The sequence below is a fragment of the Oncorhynchus mykiss genome, chromosome 29, assembly GCF_057628025.1.
Source record: "Oncorhynchus mykiss isolate SJ-2025 chromosome 29, ASM5762802v1, whole genome shotgun sequence".
In the NCBI taxonomy this organism is placed as follows: Eukaryota; Metazoa; Chordata; class Actinopteri; order Salmoniformes; family Salmonidae; genus Oncorhynchus; species Oncorhynchus mykiss.
The window spans coordinates 31,285,001-31,305,999 of NC_143050.1; the positions used below are offsets into that span (position 1 = coordinate 31,285,001).

A 20,999-nucleotide genomic window follows, 5' to 3' on the forward strand; every position below is an offset into this window, starting at 1 on the left:
GTAGCCAGTGCTTTGAAAGGCTGGTCATGGCTCAAATCAACACCATTATCCCAGAAACCATAGACCCACACCAGTTTGCATACCGCCCCAACAGATCCACAGACGTTGCAATTTCTATTGCACTCCGCACTGCCCTTTCCCACCTGGACAATAGGAACACCTACGTGAGAATGCTATACATTGACTACAGCTCAGCGTTCAACACCATAGTGCCCTCAAAGCTCATCACTAAGCTAAGGACTCTGGGATTAAAAACCTCCCTCTGCAACTGGATCCTGGACTTCCTGACGGGCCGCCCCCAGGTGGTAAAGGTAGGTAACAACACATCTGCCACTCTGATCATCAACACAGGTGCCACTCGGGGGTGTGTGCTCAGTCCCCTCCTGTACTCCCTGTTCACCCATGACTGCATGGCCAAGCACGACTCCAACACCATCATTAAGTTTGCAGACGACACAACAGTGGTAGCCCTGATCACGGATAACAATGAGACAGCCTATAAGGAGGAGGTCAGAGACCTGGCAGTGTGGTGGCAGGATAACAACCTCTCCCTTGTGATCAAGACAAAGGATATGATTGTGGACTACAGGAAAAAGAGGTCTGAGCACGCCCCCATTCTCATCGACGGGGCTGTAGTGGAGCAGGCTGAGAGCTTCAAGTTCCTTGGTGTCCACATCACCAACAAACTATCATGGTCCAAACAAACCACGACATTCATGAAGAGGGCATGACAATGCCTATTCCCCCTCAGGAATCTGAAAAGATTTGGCATGGGTCATTAGATCCTCAAAAAGTTCTACAGCTGCACCATCAAGATCATCCTGACTGGTTGCATCACCGCCTGGTATGGCATCTGCACGGCCTCTGACCGCAAGTCACTACAGAGTGGCCAAGCTTCCTGCCATCCAGGACCTCTATACCAGGCGGTGTCAGAGGAAGACCCAAACATTTGCCAAGGACTCCAGCCATACATAGACTGTTCTCTCTGCTACTGCACGGCAGTGGTGAAAGGACTTAAGTAAACCCCTGTGTAGTCTTAACATTCTGTATACGCCCCTTGTCCTAAGGGTAAAAAAAATGACCCGCCTTCACTACACCCCTAAAATAAAGCAGCTTAAGTAAAAAAGACTTTACAGTACTACTTAAGTTGTTTTTTGGGGTATCTGTACTTTATTTAGATTTTTTGACAACTATTACTTTTATTTGGCTACATTTTTTAAGTAAATAATGTTATTTTTACTCCAAACATTTTCCCTGACACCCAAAAGTACTTGTTACATTTTGAATGTTTAGAAGAAGGAAAGAAATTGTCAAATTCACACACTTATCAAGAGAACATCCCTGGTCATCCCTACTTTCTCTGGTCTGGTGGACTCACTAAACACAAATGCTCCATTTGTAAATGATGTCTGAGTATTGAAGGGTGCACCTGGCTATCCGTAAATAAAATGTAAAATTGTGCCGTCTGGTTTGCTTAGTACAAGGAATTTTAAACGATTCATATTTTTTATTTTACTTTTGATGCTTAAGTATATTTTAGCAATTACATTTACTTTTGATACTTAAGTATATTTAAAACCAAATACATTTAGACTTTTACTCAAGTAGTATTTTACTGGGTGACTTCCACTTTTACTTGAGTCCTTTTATATTAAGGTATCTACTTTTACTCAAGTATGACAATTGGGTATTTTTTCCACCACTGCTGCACGGTAAGTGGTACCGGAGCGCCAAGTCTAGTTCAAAAAATCTTCTTAACAGCTTCTACCCCCAAGCCATAAGACCCTTAAACAGTTAATCAAATGGCTACCCGGACTATTTGCATTGTCCCCAGCCAAAACCCAATTTTTATGCTGCTGCTACTCTCTGTTTATTATCTATGCATAGTCACTTTACCTTTACCTACATGTACATATTACATCAATTACCTCGACTATCCGGTGCCCCCGCACATTGACTTGGAACCCTCTGTACCGGAACCCTCTGTACCGGAACCCTCTGTATATAGCCTCGCTACTTCTTTCCTCCTTAATTATTTGTTATATATATATATATTTTTCTTTCTTAAAATCTTAAAACTGCATTGTTAGTTAAGGGCTTGTAAGTAAACATTTCACTGTAAGCTGTTGTATTTGGCACATGTGACAAATACATTTTGATTTGATTTTAAATACCACAGTGCGCCATCACATCGGCAACATTTGTGACCTGTTGCCACAAGAAAAGGCCAACCAGTGAGGAGCAAACACAATTGTAAATACAACCCACATTTATGTTTATTTTTTCCCCTTTTTTACTTTAACTATTAGCACCTCTTTAAAACCCTGTATATAGACATAATATGACATTTGAAATGTCTTTATTCTTTTGTAACTTGTGTGAGTGTAATATTTACTGTTCACTTTTTATTGTTTATTGTTCACTTTTGTTTATACATTTCACTTGCTTTGGCAATGTAAACAAATGTTTTCCATGCCAATAAAGCCCCTTGAATTGAGAGAGAGACAGAGAGAGAGAGAGAGAGAGAGAGAGAGAGAGATGAGTGAATGGGTGTGGTGGGTTTAACACTGATATACACTGATATAACACTGATAGACTTCACACTGTGGAATCTGGTGTGCGTACTCATAACTGCATTACTTTCATCAGAAAGGAAGTTGATCAGCTTACAAGAAATTGGAGGAAAACAATGTAAATGAATAGAGCTAGATGACTATAAGTGTCTGTGTAGTTCATGATGGACATGAACCACAGGTGTAAAAGAACGTCATGTGAATCTAAAAACCCACTATGTGTCTTTTGGTTGTAAATAATCAAATCTCTGTGTGAAAAGAGCCTTGTTTTCTCTCTTCTCTTCTGTCTGCCAAGAAACAGTGTGTTGAAAGCCACTTGTGGATTGACTTCATAGACACACCTCGTTCTACAACAAAAACGAACATCTGGGTAGAGGAATTGAATAGTTTAGAAATCTTGAGCGACCAAGTCACTTATTGAAGCTGTGATGTTGGTTTAAAACAGAGGAGGCTGGTGGGAGGAGCTATAGGAGGAAGGGCTCATTGTAATGACTGGAATGGAATAAATGGAGTGGTGTCAAACACGTCAAACAAATTGAAAGCACATGTTTGACTCAGTTCCATTTATTCCATTACAGCCATTACAATGAGCCTGTCCTCCTATAGCTCCTCCCACCAGCCTCCTCTGGTTCAACCAGTGATTCCTGAACAAGGTTCCGTTAAGTATAGACAGAGGACAGGACAGTGCATAAAAACAAGTTCAAGAGTAGTTAACCAACCCGGAGTCAAAGCGTGTATGCTAACAGCTGTTATCCAGTTAAATATAAACATATCCTCTGGCTAGAGAGGGGGTATCTGGGGAGAGATGGCTTGGCACCTGCTCATATGTAGCTGGAAAGCCATGGCTTAAGGTGGATGGACTGTGTGAAGGACCATACTTCCCCCACAACAGCCATCAGTGACAGGCAGTGACTGAGCAGTAACCAGACCAGAGAGCCAGACAACAACCAGAGGGTGGGGACTAGTGGACCACCACACCGGACCACTACACCGGACCACTGGGTGCCACTGCAACAATGATTGTGGGCCCATTATTTTGAGAGTACATGTAATCGACAGTCTTTTCAGTTGCAACTGTCTTCACAAGTGCATGCCTGGGCCCCTCTTGGTTTCCTGATTTCTCAGAAGAGTTTAGAGAAGTGGAACATATAAAGTGGGTTTTAGTTCTGTTACAATACACTATTGTATTGGGGAATCAGGTTGAGATAGATGGTTAGTTTCCTCTCTCTGACATTTCCGCGTACTGAACAATACATAACAATTCAACGTCTAGTCCACAATTGTTCAATATAACGTCATTGAAACTTTGATTCGACCCGTGCGTGCCCAGTGGGTCGCTTGATCTCTTTTCTTCTGATAATTTGCTGAACCTATTTCATCATACAACATAACATGACTCTAAAAAGGCTGGCTATAAACTTTTACATGTGAAACTTGAGATATCCAAAAAGGCTACTGTGTCTGAAAACGTTCTCCCTTGCTTATAAGTTATGTTTTAAACGGGCAAATCCCGGTACTTCGCTGAGGTTAATCATTATACACAACGAAATACAGACTCTGCCAACCTATTTGTCTTCATTATCACTATGGCCACAGCAGAGTCTGGTAAACATACCATTCGACTGAGAGAAAAAGCAGGGCAGGACAGAAAATGAGAAGAGAGAGAGCGAGAGCGTGTGAGAGAGAGCGAGAGAGCGAAGCGAGAGAGACAGAGAGAGAGAGACAGAAAGAGAGAGAGAGCAAGAAAGAGCACATAGTGCTGCAGTGCCCACAGACCACACATCCTGATACAGTTGTCTTTCAATCATAACCCAGAGCAGCACAGCCTTTTCACCTCTGCTTTTGGTGGACACTCTCTGAGCAGGGTCCCCATCAAGGCCTCAGCAAGAACAGACAAGACTGGGACTCCACATCCACTGACCCACAGCCCACCTTCCCAGGTTAGTGGATAGAGATGGACAGAAGGACAGCGCTGTCAATGGCATGTTTGAGAAGGAGTTTTTGGTGTTTTATTCTTTCTTTCACTCTGTATTGCATATTGTACAATGAAATATGAATCTTAGTTGTGAAGTTGTCTCTCTTTTACTGTCACTATTCCAGTTTCTCTTATGTGTGGGGCACAAACGGCTTGTCAGAGGATGCATGTATTGTACCTCGAATGTTTCACCTACTGTGCAACGATCTGCAAACTCACTTAACTTAATAAAAATATAAGGTTTTGAGTTACAGTTTTGATTTAGTTTTTGTATACTTCATTTCATACAGATCTTTCAAATATAGATGTTTTTCCCTCAAAGTCAGTGGATAGGGCTGTCAAATTGTGTATGGTTCCGTATGGCGGTATTTACACACTAACAGTCAGGCACTTGTACAGATAGGGCTCTACCTGTGCAGAGCATATGCCCCTTTGCCTTTCCAGTCTCCAATGTGTCCTTTAGGGTGGTGGTATAATTTCCACCAAAATGATTTTGTCATTGTTGTTCAGAACCCACCCGTCGTCAAATTCGCCAACTCACCCAGTCCATTGGTTGCGCGAGTTAATCTGCCCTGTATGGAGATCACCCGCGCCCGGTTGCGCCTCTCAGCGCGCGCCCGGTACCCAAACCTGCATGCAGGTCCGGTGCCAGAACAAATCAGTTGGATGGGCATTTGATTTCTTCTTATAGGCGGGACGTTTTTTTTTCACGGGACCTGTTTGAATAAAGTTTGGGGACGTTTACAATTTATCCTACGACTTCTACCTATCTGCGTGCTAGTATTTATCCTACGACTTCTACCTATCTGCGTGCTAGTTGTGATCATTTTTTCGTGGAACAGTTTCATTTCAATAATAACGTTTTCATTTCTAAAAAGTATTGTCATCATACAAATATGAAGAAAACAAAACATATAAAAGTTACAATTCAGCTAATGCTAGAGCACCAGCCTTGCCATATGGACACATTGATAGCCTACACCATGATCCATTGGCAGCTAACGAAATTAGCGCATGGAACTCAGAGATAGCCTATAGACCAATGCAGCAGTAGGTCTATAACTTCCATTGTCAACTAAGTAAAATATCCTGATGAAAATTCAGGTTATTTCACTATTGCTAGTGAAGTGCAACATTGCATGAACTCGGCAGGTTGTCGTGCTCAGGCGCGTGCGCACTCAATGTTATTAATACAGAGAATGCGCACATTCTCATTGCTCACATGCAGCACTCCAAACAAAATTTTTTATAAAACTCTTAAATTATGGTTATGAAAAAAAAACGTGTTTCTCACGAATGTAGCAGGTTGTGAACTCTGTGAACATGGGTTGCACTCAGAGAATGAGCACAGTAAATGACTGTAATACATGCATAAACAGAAATGAATGTAACCAAATGAGGGTGATTAATGGTACATTTACTATGCCTACTGGTTACACACACTTCCGGTAAAAAAAAAAGTTTCAGAAGACCTACTCATACAAGGGTTTAATTTTTTGTAAACTATTTTCTTCATTACAGAATAATAGTTAAGACAACAACAAAAAAATGATGAAATAACACATAGGAATGCTTTTCCAACAGTCCACATATGCTGAGAACTTGTTGGTTGCTTTTCCTTCACTATACAGTCCGACTCATCCGAAACCATCTCAATTGGGTTGAGGTTGGTGGATTGTGGAGGCCAGGTCATCTGATGCAGCATTCCATCACTCTCCTTCTTGGTCAAAGAGCCCTTACACAGTCTGGAGGTGTTTTCGATCACTGTCCTGTTGAAAAACAAATGATAATGGGACTAAGCCAAAACCAGATGGGGTGGCGTATCGCTGCAGAATGCTATGGTAGCCATGCTGGTTATGGGTGCCTTGAATTCTAAATAAATCACAGACAGTGTTGCCAGCAAAGTACCCCCAAACCATAACACCTCCACCTCCACGCTTTACGGTGGAACATACACATGCGGAGATCATCCGTTCACAAAGATATGGCGGTTGGGACCAAAAATGTCAAATTTGGACTCCAGACCAAAGGACACATTTCCACCAGTCTAATGTCCGTTGCTCATGTTTCTTGGCCCAGTAATTCGACCATGAAGGCCTGATTCACAGTCTTGATGTTGAGATGCGTCTGTTACTTGAACTCTCTAGAGCATTTATTTGGGCTGCAATTTTTGAGGCTGGTAACTCTAATGAACTTATCCTCTGCAGCAGAGGTAACTCTGGGTCTTCCATTCCTGTGGTGGTCCTCATGAGAGCCAGTTTCATCACAGCCCATGATGGTTTTTGGGACTGCACTTGAAGAAACTTTTTAAAGTTCTTGAAATGTTCCGCATTGACTGACCTTCATGTCTTAAAGTAATGATGGACTGTCATTTCTCTTTGCTTATTTGAGCTGTTCTTGCCATAATATGGACTTGGTCTTTTACCACAAATTCCACAAATTAACTTTTAACAAGGAACACCTGTTAATTGAAATGCATTGCAGGTGACTACCTCATGAAGCTGGTTGAGAGAATGACAAGAGTGTGCAAAGATGTTATCAAGGCAAAGGGTGCCTGCTTTGAAGAATCTATTTCTTTAACACTTTTTTGGTTACTACATGTTTCCACATGTGCTATTTCATAGTGTTGATGTCTTCACTATTATTCTACAATGTAGAAAATAGTACAAATAAAGAAAAACCCTGACATGAGTAGGTGTTCTAAAATGCTTGACCGGTCATGTATGTAACAGAGATGCAATTTTTTGTTAAACAATCAAAGGGCAAACAATTCACACAATGGATGTACAAGAATTGCTGGGAGACAGCGAAGCACGGAGAGCTGAGTGCATGTATTCTGGAGAGAGATGCCCATATCTTCCCCACACACCCCTCCCCTTCTTCTAGCCTCAACATTTTAAATTATACTCAAGACACATTATCTTCACAGATTTTAGATGCTTTTCACTGACAGCCTCAGCTCATTAATCGACTAGGCCTATTACGCTGCCCGAATTGCTGGCTTCCCAAATGGGTATAAGAAGATAATAATCCGCTAAATCAAGCTCTCTGGTACAGTATTTTGAATTGTTTTTATTTAGACAGGAGTAATTTGTTTATTTTGGCAAAACATCAATTTACTTTAGGGTAAGCCAACATCTGAACAGTGCACTCGCCCAACTTTCCTTTCTAATTCGCAAGTGGCTGAAACCAGAGATCTGTATATAATGACCTGATGCACATGTCTCCTCCTCTCCAATGCCAGTCATTGTCACAAAGACAGGAATGACAACAAGCCTAGGTCTGCATATTACGCCCATAGAAACATATTGGACTTATTCAGGACAGATTTTGTCCTAAATAATAAGTAGCTAGCTACTTAGTTTAAACATCAACAGCAAAGCACTTGATTTAGCCTACATAATCATCATCAAAATATTTGGTCTGGTTGCCTGACGCTCAGCAGAGAGAGGCAGAAAGACACAGAGAGGTAAATCACAGTCGGTAGAAGAAATAAAGCCAGCTAACTAGCAGATTTACATCAATCATCAATATCAATGACGAGCCGATAGCCTGCCCTCTTTCCCCATTTGTTTTTTCACTTTGAGTAACTGCACCTGAAAGACCTGTGCATGGCCCTGCTAAGCCCTAACCTAATCATAACCATAACACTAAATGCATGGCCCTGCTAAACCCTAACCTAATCATAACCATAACACTAAATGCATGGTCATTGTCAGAGTCAATACTGTAAATTAACAGATGCTGTATATTTCAGCGACTGTGTCATGTACTAAACGCGAGTAATGATGATTATAATCCATTGTCAATAGCAGGTCGAGTCATACTCATCATCCATTGAGTCAGACAAAGGAAGGCACAAACAAAACAGTTGAGAAGGGGTGTAACCTACATTAGCTAAGTGGGTCCTAATGTTTATCAAACGCTTCTGTTGAATTACATCCCCGTCCTTGATCTGTGGTCTCGCCAACTCCATTGCTCTCATAAAACCAAATATTGAGCTCAATGTACTATGATAGCAGTGTAATCACTTCCTGTCTCCCTCTGGCCCTGAACACACCCAGTGTCTTTATCACAGGAAGGCAGTGTGACAAAAGTGACATTGGGACAACCACACACTTGGGAGGGATAAACAACCACAATACAGGAAGCAAAATGTAACACGCAACACAAGCAAAAGAAACTCAATCTCCAACTGATCACTCCCATCTTTGACAAAGACTACTCCCAACATGAAAATTGAGACGGTAGAGATGGTGACAAATTAGAAAAAAAGTGCATCAAGCTGCTACATGGAGATACATAGCTAGAGTCATTCCGCCTTTAATAACTTCCAAATCAACCACTCCCTGTATGTCTAATAATACCATGGGATGGATGGCAGGAGGTGACAATACAATGAGAACAAAATGGTTTCTTTTGCCAGCAGATAAAGGACCAAGCAATGATGTTCTACTGACAGTATGACTAGAGTGATAAGGTCAGTAAGTGGGTGACTGTGTACAGATGAACTAAATCCCATGTTCTCTGTTCATTTCCCAACAGTGAAATAACCCTGATGACCAACAAGGGTTCAGTTCTACCATGGGGATCCCCCTCATTCTGCTTCAGGCTTTTCTTCTTCGTCACCTGCCTGGTCCCTCTCCTGTACTTTCTGAGTATGTATGGGTGGGGTCTATACTCTGACAGACTCCACATTGTTACCGGGAACCTCACCATCCTACTGTGGCATTGGCCCTTCGGCCCGTCCTACAGCCTGGAGGGAGACGTGTGCTGGGACAGGTACCGTATCCCTGGCTGCCGCCTGGTGGACCAGCGCTCCCTCTACCCCAGCGCTGACCTGGTGGTCTTCCACCACAGAGAGCTGATGACGGGCCAGGAGCGGCTGCCCTTCCACCTCCCCCGGGCGAGGCACCAGACGTGGGTCTGGCTTTCCCTGGAGTCCCCTGACAACAATGGAGACATGAAGCCCTTCAATAACGTGTTCAATTGGACCATGTCCTACCGCCGTGATGCCGATTTCACCATACCATATGGAAAGCTGGTGGCGAAGGACAGAGATACGGGTAATTATAGCAGCACACAGGGCTACATTCCTAAAAATAAGTCCCCTCTGGCCTGCTGGGTGGTTAGTCACTACAACCCCCAGCAAAAGAGGAGCTTGGTGTACAATAGCCTAAAGAAAAGCATCAAAGTGGAGGTGTATGGGCAATTGGAAGGGAGAGTACTGGCCCCCAGCAACTTGCTGCCCACCATCTCACGCTGCTACTTCTACCTGGCCTTTGAGAACTCCATCTCCAAGGATTACATCACAGAGAAGCTCTGGCGGAACGCTTACCAGGCAGGGGCGGTGCCTGTGGTTCTGGGTCCACCTCCAGATGACTACATGGCTGTGGCCCCCCCCAACTCCTTCATCCACACTGAGGACTTTCCATCCACTACGGAGCTGGGGAACTTTCTCAGCCAGCTAATACTGGATAAGGAGAGATATGCTGGGTACTTTGCATGGCGGCGCAGCCATCAAGTGAAATTGTACACAGACTGGAGGGAAAGGCTTTGTAGCATCTGCTCCCAGTATCACATCCTGCCTGCTCAGAAGGTGTACCGCAACCTGGAGGCATGGGTCAGGTGGGGACACAAAGTCCACTGACAGAGCCTCAAAGGCTTTCTGCATACCCAAATGAGCTCCGACTCAAGTGCACTACTTTTGAACAGGGCCCATAAGTACATCACCTTGTAAAAATGCACAGCTTCAGAAGTGTTAGTCATCTAGAACCAGTGCGTTTCACATGCATGGACATGTTTCAATGAGTCAGTAAACTACACATTGAGTAACGGGACTTTCCTGTGTTATAGTTCCACCCTCTGCCAATAAGTGTTCCTATTTTCCTTCCCCACACCCAGCAAAATAATTTGAGAACTGGCTCTATGAACATTTTAATTGATATCACAGTAAGATGTGTAAAAACAGCAGAAGTTAAGTAATATGTTACAGTACCAACGCATACTCAGTGCAGAAGGTACAGGAAATATACCAATCCAAACATTTAACGACACTTATTTATAATGCGTGGATATGATATGACATTGACAAGACTTATTGCAAGGCGTTCACTATAAAGCATTAGAACACCCACAAGGTAAAAACCTTAACTGTGAGAACAAAACGTAAAATTGTCAACTTGGAATAAATTGCAACTACACAGGAGGTTGGAATGGAAAATGTACAGGTAACATCTTCAGGTTTCCCCAGAGAATTAGCCAGTTTCAATAAATTATCAAATATGCTTTCAATTATAAACATGGGATTGTGTAAAAACATGTCACAAGAGAGCAGAGTCACAAGAGGAAATTACTTTAAATACACATGAAGGCACGAGATTGTGACATGGCCATTTTAGAAAGGCCCGATCAAAGCAACTATTATAGGATTGAGGAAGTCAGTGAAACAGTTTAGGTCACTGACGATCACATTAACAAGAAAAACTGGTTGAGGGGCAGTACTCAATGCCCCACTCGACAGACATCCTGCCGTTTGTCCCCTTGGTGCAACATGAACTACAGTTCCAGTTTTAAAATAAATCACTTCAGTTAGTGTGCAACAGATGAAAAATACATTCATGGGTAACAAAACATACCAGAATTCTCAGCAACACAAGTAAACTGTATTTGTGTCATACTTCCACTATGAAAGTACTCCTGAGCAAGACAAATACTTATAGAAACTCTAGATAAGAAAACTGTCACCTGAAAATAGCTAACCGCTGGAGGATAAGACGGAACAAAGATATTCAAGATAAAAAATATTTTTAAAAAAAATGGTCAGACTCAAAACCAAAACTTTGTGCAAAGCCATCTCATACCGGATTCAGAGCCGATGGTTAACCCCCCCCCCCATCCATCCCTTTAGTCATGATGCTGGCTGGGGCGTCGACAGTCGTGCAGATGACTCGCAGCTGAACTGGGTGGGAGGCAAGGCACAACCGATGAAAAGTCAACATGAAGCAGAGAGACAAAAGGCAGTGTCAAGATTCCCTGGCCTTAAAGACACCGGGAAGTTCCAGCTTTGAGCCATTTATTTACTGACCAACAAGCCACCACTCATGTGACTTTCTCTCTGTGGTCCAGGGGGACTAGGGTGTGGTAGAACTGCATATGAGGACAACCGCCTGGGTTGGTGGGGGCTGGATGATTAAAGAGGTAGCCATGTTGGGTGGCCACATGGCCCGGGCTGGTTTGGAGAACTGGAACCTGTTTAGCTTGTCAGGTGACCCACCAGTCCAGGGTGCAGGGCCTGCTTAAAGACATCTGGCCTCTGGAGGGGGGGCATGTAGAAGGTGGGGCCCCCGGGGTGGCCAGAGAAAGAGTACCCCTGCCCGGGGAGGGGGGAGTGAGCCATGTGCGGGGGAGGGGGGCTCTGCTCATAGTACTGTCCTTCACACTCCTCATCGAAGGGGAGGGCCAGGCGCTTGCCCTTCTGTCTGCGGTTACAGAACCACACACGTACCACCTGCCAAAAACAACAAGTCACAAGCTTACCAAAAAGCATTTCCACCCCTCTTATATTAGAAATATAGAACCTGACAGGGTCAGAAGTTAACAGCACTAAGATTCAAACCATGGCAACAAGCAAGAAGGCATTTGCCATAAATGCATTTAGGCACCATGTCATGTAAGAGGAACTTAAAAGCCATATAGGGTTGAGGAAGTAAGAGACAGTAAATGATGGCCAGCTGTATGGGACTCACATCTCTCTCCAGACACAGGTCATCAGCAATGTGTGTGATCTCCTGGGTGTTCGGTTTGGGACACTTGACAAAGTAGGACTCCAGAGCAGTGCGCACCGACCCCTCCAGACTGGTCCTCCGCTTTCTCTTCCTGGTGTCCACAAATACCCGCTCAATCTTGTACATCTGGGGACAAACATGAACTTCTATTTAGACCGGGACATTGCAGTGTGCTTTGGTCCATTCCAGAGGTGGTAATACTATGGTGCCCCTCAACCTCCCCTTGCCTATGTAGCGTCTGCGCTATTTAACAGTGAACATTGTCTAAGAAATATTACCTTGGTTGCTCATGGAAATGTATGCATTTTCTATCCTCAAGATGGCATCCTACACTCCACAAACCTGGCCCCTCTCTTGAGCAGATGGGTTTCTACAACCAACATATACTCACATCCTGGGGGTTGTCCGAGGTCTCAGCCTCATTCAGCCATCTCCGGAGCAGGGGCTTCAGCTTGCACATGTTCTTGAAGCTAAGCTGGAGCGCTTCAAAGCGGCAAATTGTAGTCTGGCTGAACATCTTGCCTAAACAGAGAACAAGTTGTCATCAGTAGTTGAAGTCACTGCAACTACAGTAGATGCAGTGAAGGAAATTAATATTGCCTCAACACATGAGGAAACTGTAGTCTACATCAATTTAATGAGACACTCACCACCTCAATGGAACAGAAGGGAAAGGTTATGTATGGATAGTATTCAACACAGCAGGAAAACTCACCATAAAGGTTGCCTAGGGCCAGGCCTACATCTGCTTGTGTGAAACCCAGAGTTATACGCTTGTGTTTCAGCTCCTTGGCAAACTGCTCCAGCTCCTCAGTTGAAAGGTTCTCCTGTTGGAGGGAAATTTACTAACGACATTAGGAAAACATTTCACAACAACGCTCTCTTTGAATGAAAGGATAACTTGTAGGATACACGCATAATAGTACAACGACTATAAGATAACAGTACATGGAGGACCGTTTGACTCGCCTCTTCCTCCGAGTCACTGCACCCGCCGCTGGAGGAACCACTGCTCCGGGTAGAGGTTTGCGCCTGGGGCGCTTGGGCAGTTTGGCTTGCGTTCCCGTTGAAGAACGTGACCCCGGGTAACCCGTTACTGGGGGGTGAGGGCGAGAGAGATGGGGACGATGAAGACGATGTTGAGGGTATGGAGTTGAGGTTTTGAGTAGTGGTATTCGCAGCCGTGATGTGGGGAAAGCCGGGCCAAAACGACGAGTTCCATGGAGTCGAGTAGTAAACCCCGTGAGCTACAGCAGACGAAGGTGGGGTTGGATAATGTTGAATCTTTTGCCCATACTCGTCATTGACATCCTTCTCAAGCTTTATTTCGGACATCTTGACTTGTTCCCTGGTGTCGGTGTTATGTGGGCTCAGGTTTGTGGGGTGGGTAGCCGCTGCGACCCCTGCTACTTGCCCGGTGTACTCCGGAGCGGCGATGGGACACCAGTGTTTGGGTTGGCAAAAGTCACCCGCTTGCAAGTCGGAGGCCCTATAGTCACCAGTGCCCGGTGGGAATGGCAAAAAGGTTTGATTGGTTGTTGGAGGCATCCCATTATATGCGGCCTTGTTGAAGAGAAGACTATGATGTTGTAGAACGCCGTGTGGGATCTGGAGCGACGCGCCTCCAAACCCCTCTTGACTCAAGGCCTGGGCGTACATGGCCCGGCTGAAGTCATCAGGCCGGCTGTTGCACTCCGAAGTAGGGCTCTGGGGTCGCTCCGACATTCTCCTTGGTTTGATCGCCTTCGTAAAAGTTCAGGTGATATTCAATGACGCTTGCCGTTTCGAATAAACCTTTTCAGAAATGCAAGCAGTTTGTTGCCTATGTGCGAGATACCCATCAACTGTAGTCCATTGAATTTAGAGTTCACCACCACCTTGCTTCGCCTTCAAACTCAAACGCCCGTCTCACAACAAACACTCCAGCTCCACAGGTTTCATCTGGCGCTGGAGGTTGCGATGTTAATTGCCTCGCCTCCCATTGGCCGCGAGAGACAATCACGCACAGCTGACGGTAATTTTGTGAATGAACTTGATTATTTTATTTTTTTCATTCACGGTGTTAAAACAGTGGGCGTGCTTTCCCATTCGAAACTTTGGAGAATCTTTTTTTTTTTAACGACTAAATATAGACTGTTCCTCTTCCTGGGATAAAATGTAAATAATGCAAGCGTAGGTATGCAAAACTCCTGTAAGCAATTAAAGGAAATGATCTTGGAAAAAGTTAGGCTATATGTAGTTCACGGATTCAATGTTGATCCCTTTAGTATGTTTACATTACTAATCAGTAGGATATTCAGTGACTGTAGCTAAATTATCTGACATGCATGGAGCATTGTGTGGACTTTGTTTAAATAATTTACCTTAACGAGCTTTCCTTGGTATACATGCAACCAGATGCATTTAAACAGCAGAAATAAAGATTTGGACTATTACTCATTAGAAAGAATGTATAGGTCAAATTGTGATCAAATCAACAATCACGTTTAATTCAACACCGTCTCGGGAACCTTGCTGTTCCTGCTCAATTTTCATGCTTCACTCACTGTATATCTATTTTATATTGGAATATCAAGCAATATAGAAAATATTAGTAGGCCCATATGCATTTTTATTAGCCTTTAACCTTAAAAATAAAATGTTATTTGTCACGTTTCGCAAACAACAGGCGTAGACTAACAGTGAGTCTATAAATTAGAAGCAGTCTTACGACATTTCAAAGTAGACAATCAACTCTATAAACGAATGATTCACATAATGGTTGAACTTCGCCCAAGACTGACAACTTTACGCACAATTTACACACACTTTTTGCCCATAGAAAATCAAGACAACGCAGAGGATATTCATAAAATAACTAAAAGCATCCAGGTGAACTTATACTATAGCCTTGATTGGTGTATTGAAAATAGTGGAGAGTCATCGCACGGATACAGATGCGCACCCCCAGAGCGAATCGTTGGTACAGATTGTGGCAGGAAGACGCACCACGGGAAGGAGTGGGGGTGTCATTGTGCGACTTGGCCCGGAGGCACCCCGCGGCTTTCAGACCCGGAGTAGCGATGGCGCGACCATTAACTTCTTTACAGACACGAACAATAAGTCGCAGCCCTTTGATTCCGCCCCACACACACCCACCCCCTACCCTGAAACAAACACTCTCCAAGGTTTCACTCAAGCCACAGTCCAGAGAGTGACGTATTTGATGGGGTGGTTGATGTGACACGGGAGTTATGCCAGTTATGGCATAGCATGTATTATCATCGTTTTTGTTTCGATTTCTAAACCAGCACCCCACTCAATACTCCCGGACGATTGTGTTCCTTCTCTATCCAACCTATCCACTTTCAAACACACTGACCCGGCAGATTGAACCAGGAGAGCGGTGCTCTCTCGTTCTCCCCATCTCGCCCTATTACAAAGCCAGGGAGAGAGGACCTTGGAGGCAACAGGAGCCAGTGAAAGGCTTAAAAGACATCAAACTCGAGATACTGGCATTGTCCTGTGCCATGGACTTGGGAGGGAATTGTCTTGCTAAACGTTGACACTTAGGGAGAAAGTGGGATGGGGTAAGAGGTACAGTGAGGGGGAGGGAGGGTGCTCAGGGATGAGCCACAAGTCAAAGCTGTAAAGATGGTTAATAGTACTGTACACGGCAACACTCAGAGAGACAACTCAGACATATCGAGTCTGTCTAGCACCAGGTCCAAATAAGCTCCCTGTACTACAGTGTATTCTAAATGCATTATCAGCCATGAGGAGGTGTGAGGGAGAGTCACACATATCTGTGTGTGTAAACAATGTAGTTCAGACACACAGTCACCACTCACCAATGACCCATCCAGGGTGACTGAGAGACATAGGAGCATAGTGGTACAGCCTGGTTTCAACCATTTAAACCAATATGCTTTAAGTTCATTGCCATAATACTTTAGTTTGTCTTGAATATTTGTTATTATCGCCTTCATCCCCTTCTGACTCCATCAGTGGAGAGATTTGAGACATTTTTGTCAGTTAGCAGACAGTCTTATTTAGAGCAACTAGGGTTAAATGCCTTGCTCAAGGACACATTGATAGATTTTTCACCTTGGGGAATCAAACCAATGACCTTTCAGTTACTGGCCCAATGTTAACCGCTAGGCTACCTGCCACCCCATACAGATTGGCTTGCCCAGAAACACTTGTTTATTTGTCCTGAGTGTCTGAGAGGTCACTGTGCACCAGGCCATCACAGGGTGTATAGGTACTGTATATACACATAACTTCTTATTCAGGCCAGGAGTTTTTCCTGACCAGGAATAACCCTTAGTTATAGCCTATATACAACAACTAGGCCTTGGAGTTTTCCTGAGCCTTCTCCCTATAACATCCATAGTAAACCCCCAGTTTTACTCCACAGTCTCCCCACCTCCCCCCTGCCGCCTACCTTCCCCCACTAACAAGACTGATGGCTTTTTGATTTTCTCCCTAACGGCCCTGCCTTTGACACCCACCACCATCCCTCCACCCATCGCAAACTTTCAGCAGTTGACCAATAGCTGCCTCCCTACCACCGTCCACGAGGACAATGGGCTTTAACGGCCCTAGGAAGGCAGCTCAATGGGGACAGTTACAAGAGCCCTCCATCCCCTCCCCTCCCCACACACAACCGCTTGCACACACACACACACACACACACACACACACACACACACACACACACACACACACACACACACAGGTTGAGGGGCAGACGGTTGAAGAGCAAAGATGACCACAGTCATCCTTGTCCACCAAAGAGAATTGAGGAGTGTCATAGAAAGTGTGATAAAAAATGGTGATGAAAGATGAGAACTAGGGAAACGGTTTTTGATTGGGCGTGGTGTGTGATGTTATACAGTGCATAAATAGTAAGACAAAGTTGGATGACCGATTCATCCCGCCATGGGGACGCTCAGTTGTCTGATCCCCAGCTCCCTACCCCAGTCCCTCCTTCTCCAGCCGTCCTCCTCTTCATCCTATTTACAATCCTATATTCAATCCCACACTGCTTAATTTTGCCTTTTTTGTGCGGAGTCCATTTCAGTCCTTTAAAGAGCAACATACTTGAGAGATATAGTAGTATTGTAGATTACTTTATCACTGACCTCAACCCAGAGTCTCTCAGAGCGTTTACACTCACTGACACCCCTATCGGATCACAGCAAAATCAGTCTACTTGAACAGAGCAATACTCAATCATGAGGCGTCAAAGCCAAAGAAACGGCACAATATTAAGACACGCTATAAATGGAAGGAAAGTATGTGGAAACCTACCAAAAAACGATTAGGCAACAACAAACTCAGTCCTGGACAAAACATTTCACTGTAATAGTGAAGGTGTAAACGTGGCAGTAGAAAGCCTAAACAGTATATTTTACCTATCAGCTTCCCTATCAAATCAAAAGATTTCAAGCAGACAACCTAAGAAAATTAAAAACAATGACAAATGGCTCGATGAAGAATGCAAAAACCTAAGAAAGAAATTGAGAAACCTATCCAACCAAAAACATAGAGACCTACGCCTTCACTATGGTGAATCACTAAAACAATACAGAAATACAGAAAAAGAAGGAACCGCACGTCAGAAATCAGCTCAATGTAATTGTAGAATCCATATAATCTAACCACTTCTGGGAAATTTGGAACACACTAAACAAACACCACAAAGAGTCATCGCCAGGCTCCCTACAGATGGCTCGTCAGGCTTTCATGCCTACACCGGATCGCCAGGCTCCCCTGCTTCCTCCTGCTCGTCAGGCTCTCATGCCTCAGCCGGATCACCAGGCTCCCCTGCCTCAGTCGGTCTGTCAGGTTCCCGCGCACCAGTCGGCGACAGGTTCCCGCACATCAGCAGGGGTGACCGGTCCGCTCCTGATCCCAGCGATTGTCCCTTTGGTTTGGGTCCTGTGGCTGGAGTCGAACGCGCCGGGGATACCGTCACGTATGCGCTCTCCGGCACTCTAGGTCGCCATGCTCCTGCACCTCAGCCGGACTGACACGTTTCCCGAGCCTCAGCAGAGATGACCGGTCCGCTCCTGATCCCCGGGATCGTCATTTTGGTTGGCGTCCTGCAGCAGGAGCCTCGAGTCACGGAGGGGGGTACTGTCACGTGTGCTCCCTCTCCGGCCTCTAGGTCACCAGGCTGCTCATTATGGCGCACACCTGTTACCAACACTACGCTCACCTGGACTCTATCACTTCCCTGATTACCTTCCCTATATAAACTCAGCAAAAAAACAACGTCCTCTCACTGTCAACTTTGTTTATTTTCAGCAAACCTAGAGACATAAACTGAACAAGTTCCACAGACATGTGACTAACAGAATTTGAATAATGTGTCCCTGAACTAAGGAGGGTCAAAATAAAAAAGTAACAGTCAGTATCTGGTGAGGCCACCAGCTGCATTAAGTACTGCAGGGCATCTCCTCCTCTTGGACTGCACCAGATTTGCCAGTTCTTGCTGTGAGATGTTACCCCACTCTTCCATCGAGGCACCAGCAAGTTCCCGGACATTTCTGGGTGGAATGGCCCTAGCCTTCACCCTCCGATCCAACCGGTCCCAGACATGCTCAATGGGATTGAGATCCGGGCTCTTCGTTGGCCATGGCAGAACACTGACATTCCTGTCTTGCTGGAAATCACACACAGAATGAGCAATATGGCTGGTGCCATTGTCATGCTGGAGGGTCATGTCAGGATGAGCCTGCAGGAAGTGTACCACATGAGGGAGGAGGACGTCTTCCCTGTAACGCAGTGTTGAGATTGCCTGCAATGACGACAAGCTCAGTCCGATGAGGCTGTGACACTCCGCCCCAGACCATGACGGAGCCTCCACCTCCAAATCGATCCCGCTCCAGAGTACAGGCCTCGATGTAATGCTCATTCCTTCGACGATAAATGCGAATTGGATCATCACCCCTGGTGAGACTTAACCGTGACTCGTCAGTGAAGAGCACTTTTTTCCAGTCCCGTCTGGTCTAGTGCCTATGGGCGACATTATAACATTGTAAAATCCATGTACAAAATCCATGTACAAATTGTAGTTAAAATTGGCAAAAAAACAAACATTTCTTTCCACAGGGCAGTGGGGTGAGACATATATCAACGAATTGGTGAGGGCACTAGAACAGTCTGCAGCTCTCGGCCTCACCCTACTAGAAGTCAAATGTCTACTGTTTGCTGATGAACTAGTGGTTCTGTCTCCAACCAAGGAGGGCCTTCAGCAGAACCTTCAATAAATCTGTCAAACAAAAATAACCGTGTTACAAAAAAGGTCCAGTTGCCAATCCAAATCAAATCAAATTTTATTTGTCACATACACATGGTTAGCAGATGTTAATGCAAGTGTAGCGAAATGCTTGTGCTTCTAGTTCCGACCATGCAGTAATATCTAACAAGTAATCTAACCTAACAATTTCACAACAACTGCCTTATACACACACAAGTGTAAAGGAATGAATAAGAATATGTACATAAAAATATATGAATGAGCGATGGCCGAACGCCATAGGCAAGATGCAGTAGATGGTATAGAGTACAGTATATACATATGAGATGAGTAATGTAGGGTATGTAAACAATATATAAAGTGGCAGTGTTTAAAGTGGCTAGTGATACATTTATTACATACATTTTTTTATTATTATATTGGCTAGAGATGAGTCAGCATGTTGGCAGCAGCCACTCAATGTTAGTGATGGCTGTTTAACAGTCTGATGGCCTTGAGATAGAAGCTGTTTTTCAGTCTCTCAGTCCCCGCTTTGATGCACCTGTACTGACCTCGCCTTCTGGATGATAGCGGGGTGAACAGGCAGTGGCTCGGGTGGTTGTTGTCCTTGATGATCTTTTGGGCCTTCCTGTGACATCGGGTGGTGTAGGTGAGAGCATCCTTGGAGGGCAGGTAGTTTGCCCCCGGTGATGCGTTGTGCAGACCTCACTACCCTCTGGAGAGCCTTGCGCTTGTGGGCGGAGCAGTTGCTGTACCAGGCTGTGACACAGCACGACAGGATGCTCTCAATTGTGCATCTGTAAAAGTTTGTGAGTGTTTTTGGTGACGAGCCACATTTCTTCAGCCTCCTGAGGTTGAAGAGGTTCTGCTGTGCCTTCTTCACCACGCTGTCTGTGTGGGTGGACCATTTCAGTTTGTCCGTGATGTATATGCCGAGGAGCTTAAAACTTTGCACCTTCTCCACTACTGTCCCGTCGATGTGGGTAGGGGGCTGCTCCCTCTGCTGTATCCTGAAGTCCACGATCATCTCCTTTGTTTTGTTGACATTGAGTGTGAGGTTATTTTCCTGACACCACACTCTGAGGGCCCTCACCTCCTCCCTGTAGGCCGTCTCGTCGTTGTTGGTAATCAAGCCTACCACTGTAGAGTCGTCTGCAAACTTGATGATTGAGTTGGAGGCGTGCATGGCCACGCAGTCATGGGTAAACAGGGAGTACAGGAGAGGGCTGAGAACGCACCCTTGTGGGGGCCCCAGTGTTGAGAATCAGCGGGTTGGAGATGTTGTTAATTACCCTCACCACCTGGAGGCGGCCCGTCAGGAAGTCCAGGACCCAGTTGCACAGGGTGGGGTCGAGACCCAGGGTCTCGAGCTTAATGCCTACCACTTTGAAGATGCAAAATATTTTTGTGAAACA

The 20,999-nt window shown here is 44.8% G+C and overlaps 2 protein-coding genes across 2 annotated transcripts; one reads left to right on the forward strand and one right to left on the reverse strand.

The window, feature by feature from the left end:
- Window positions 1-4,150: 4,150 nt before the first annotated feature.
- On the forward strand, window positions 4,151-10,849 carry LOC110509719 (alpha-(1,3)-fucosyltransferase 7). The gene is made up of 2 exons (XM_036968297.2): window positions 4,151-4,513; window positions 9,094-10,849. The coding sequence occupies exon 2, from the start codon at window positions 9,107-9,109 to the stop codon at window positions 10,196-10,198; it is 1,092 nt and encodes a 363-aa protein (XP_036824192.2). The 5' UTR covers window positions 4,151-4,513; window positions 9,094-9,106; the 3' UTR covers window positions 10,199-10,849.
- Window positions 10,473-17,921, reverse strand: pou5f3 (POU domain, class 5, transcription factor 3). The gene is made up of 5 exons (XM_021590781.3): window positions 13,305-17,921; window positions 13,051-13,162; window positions 12,727-12,857; window positions 12,297-12,461; window positions 10,473-12,058 (listed from the first exon to the last, which is right to left on the reverse strand). Exons 1-5 carry the CDS (start codon window positions 14,058-14,060, stop codon window positions 11,804-11,806), a joined length of 1,419 nt encoding a protein of 472 aa, XP_021446456.2. The 5' UTR covers window positions 14,061-17,921; the 3' UTR covers window positions 10,473-11,803.
- Between the last annotated feature and the right edge of the window lie 3,078 nt (window positions 17,922-20,999).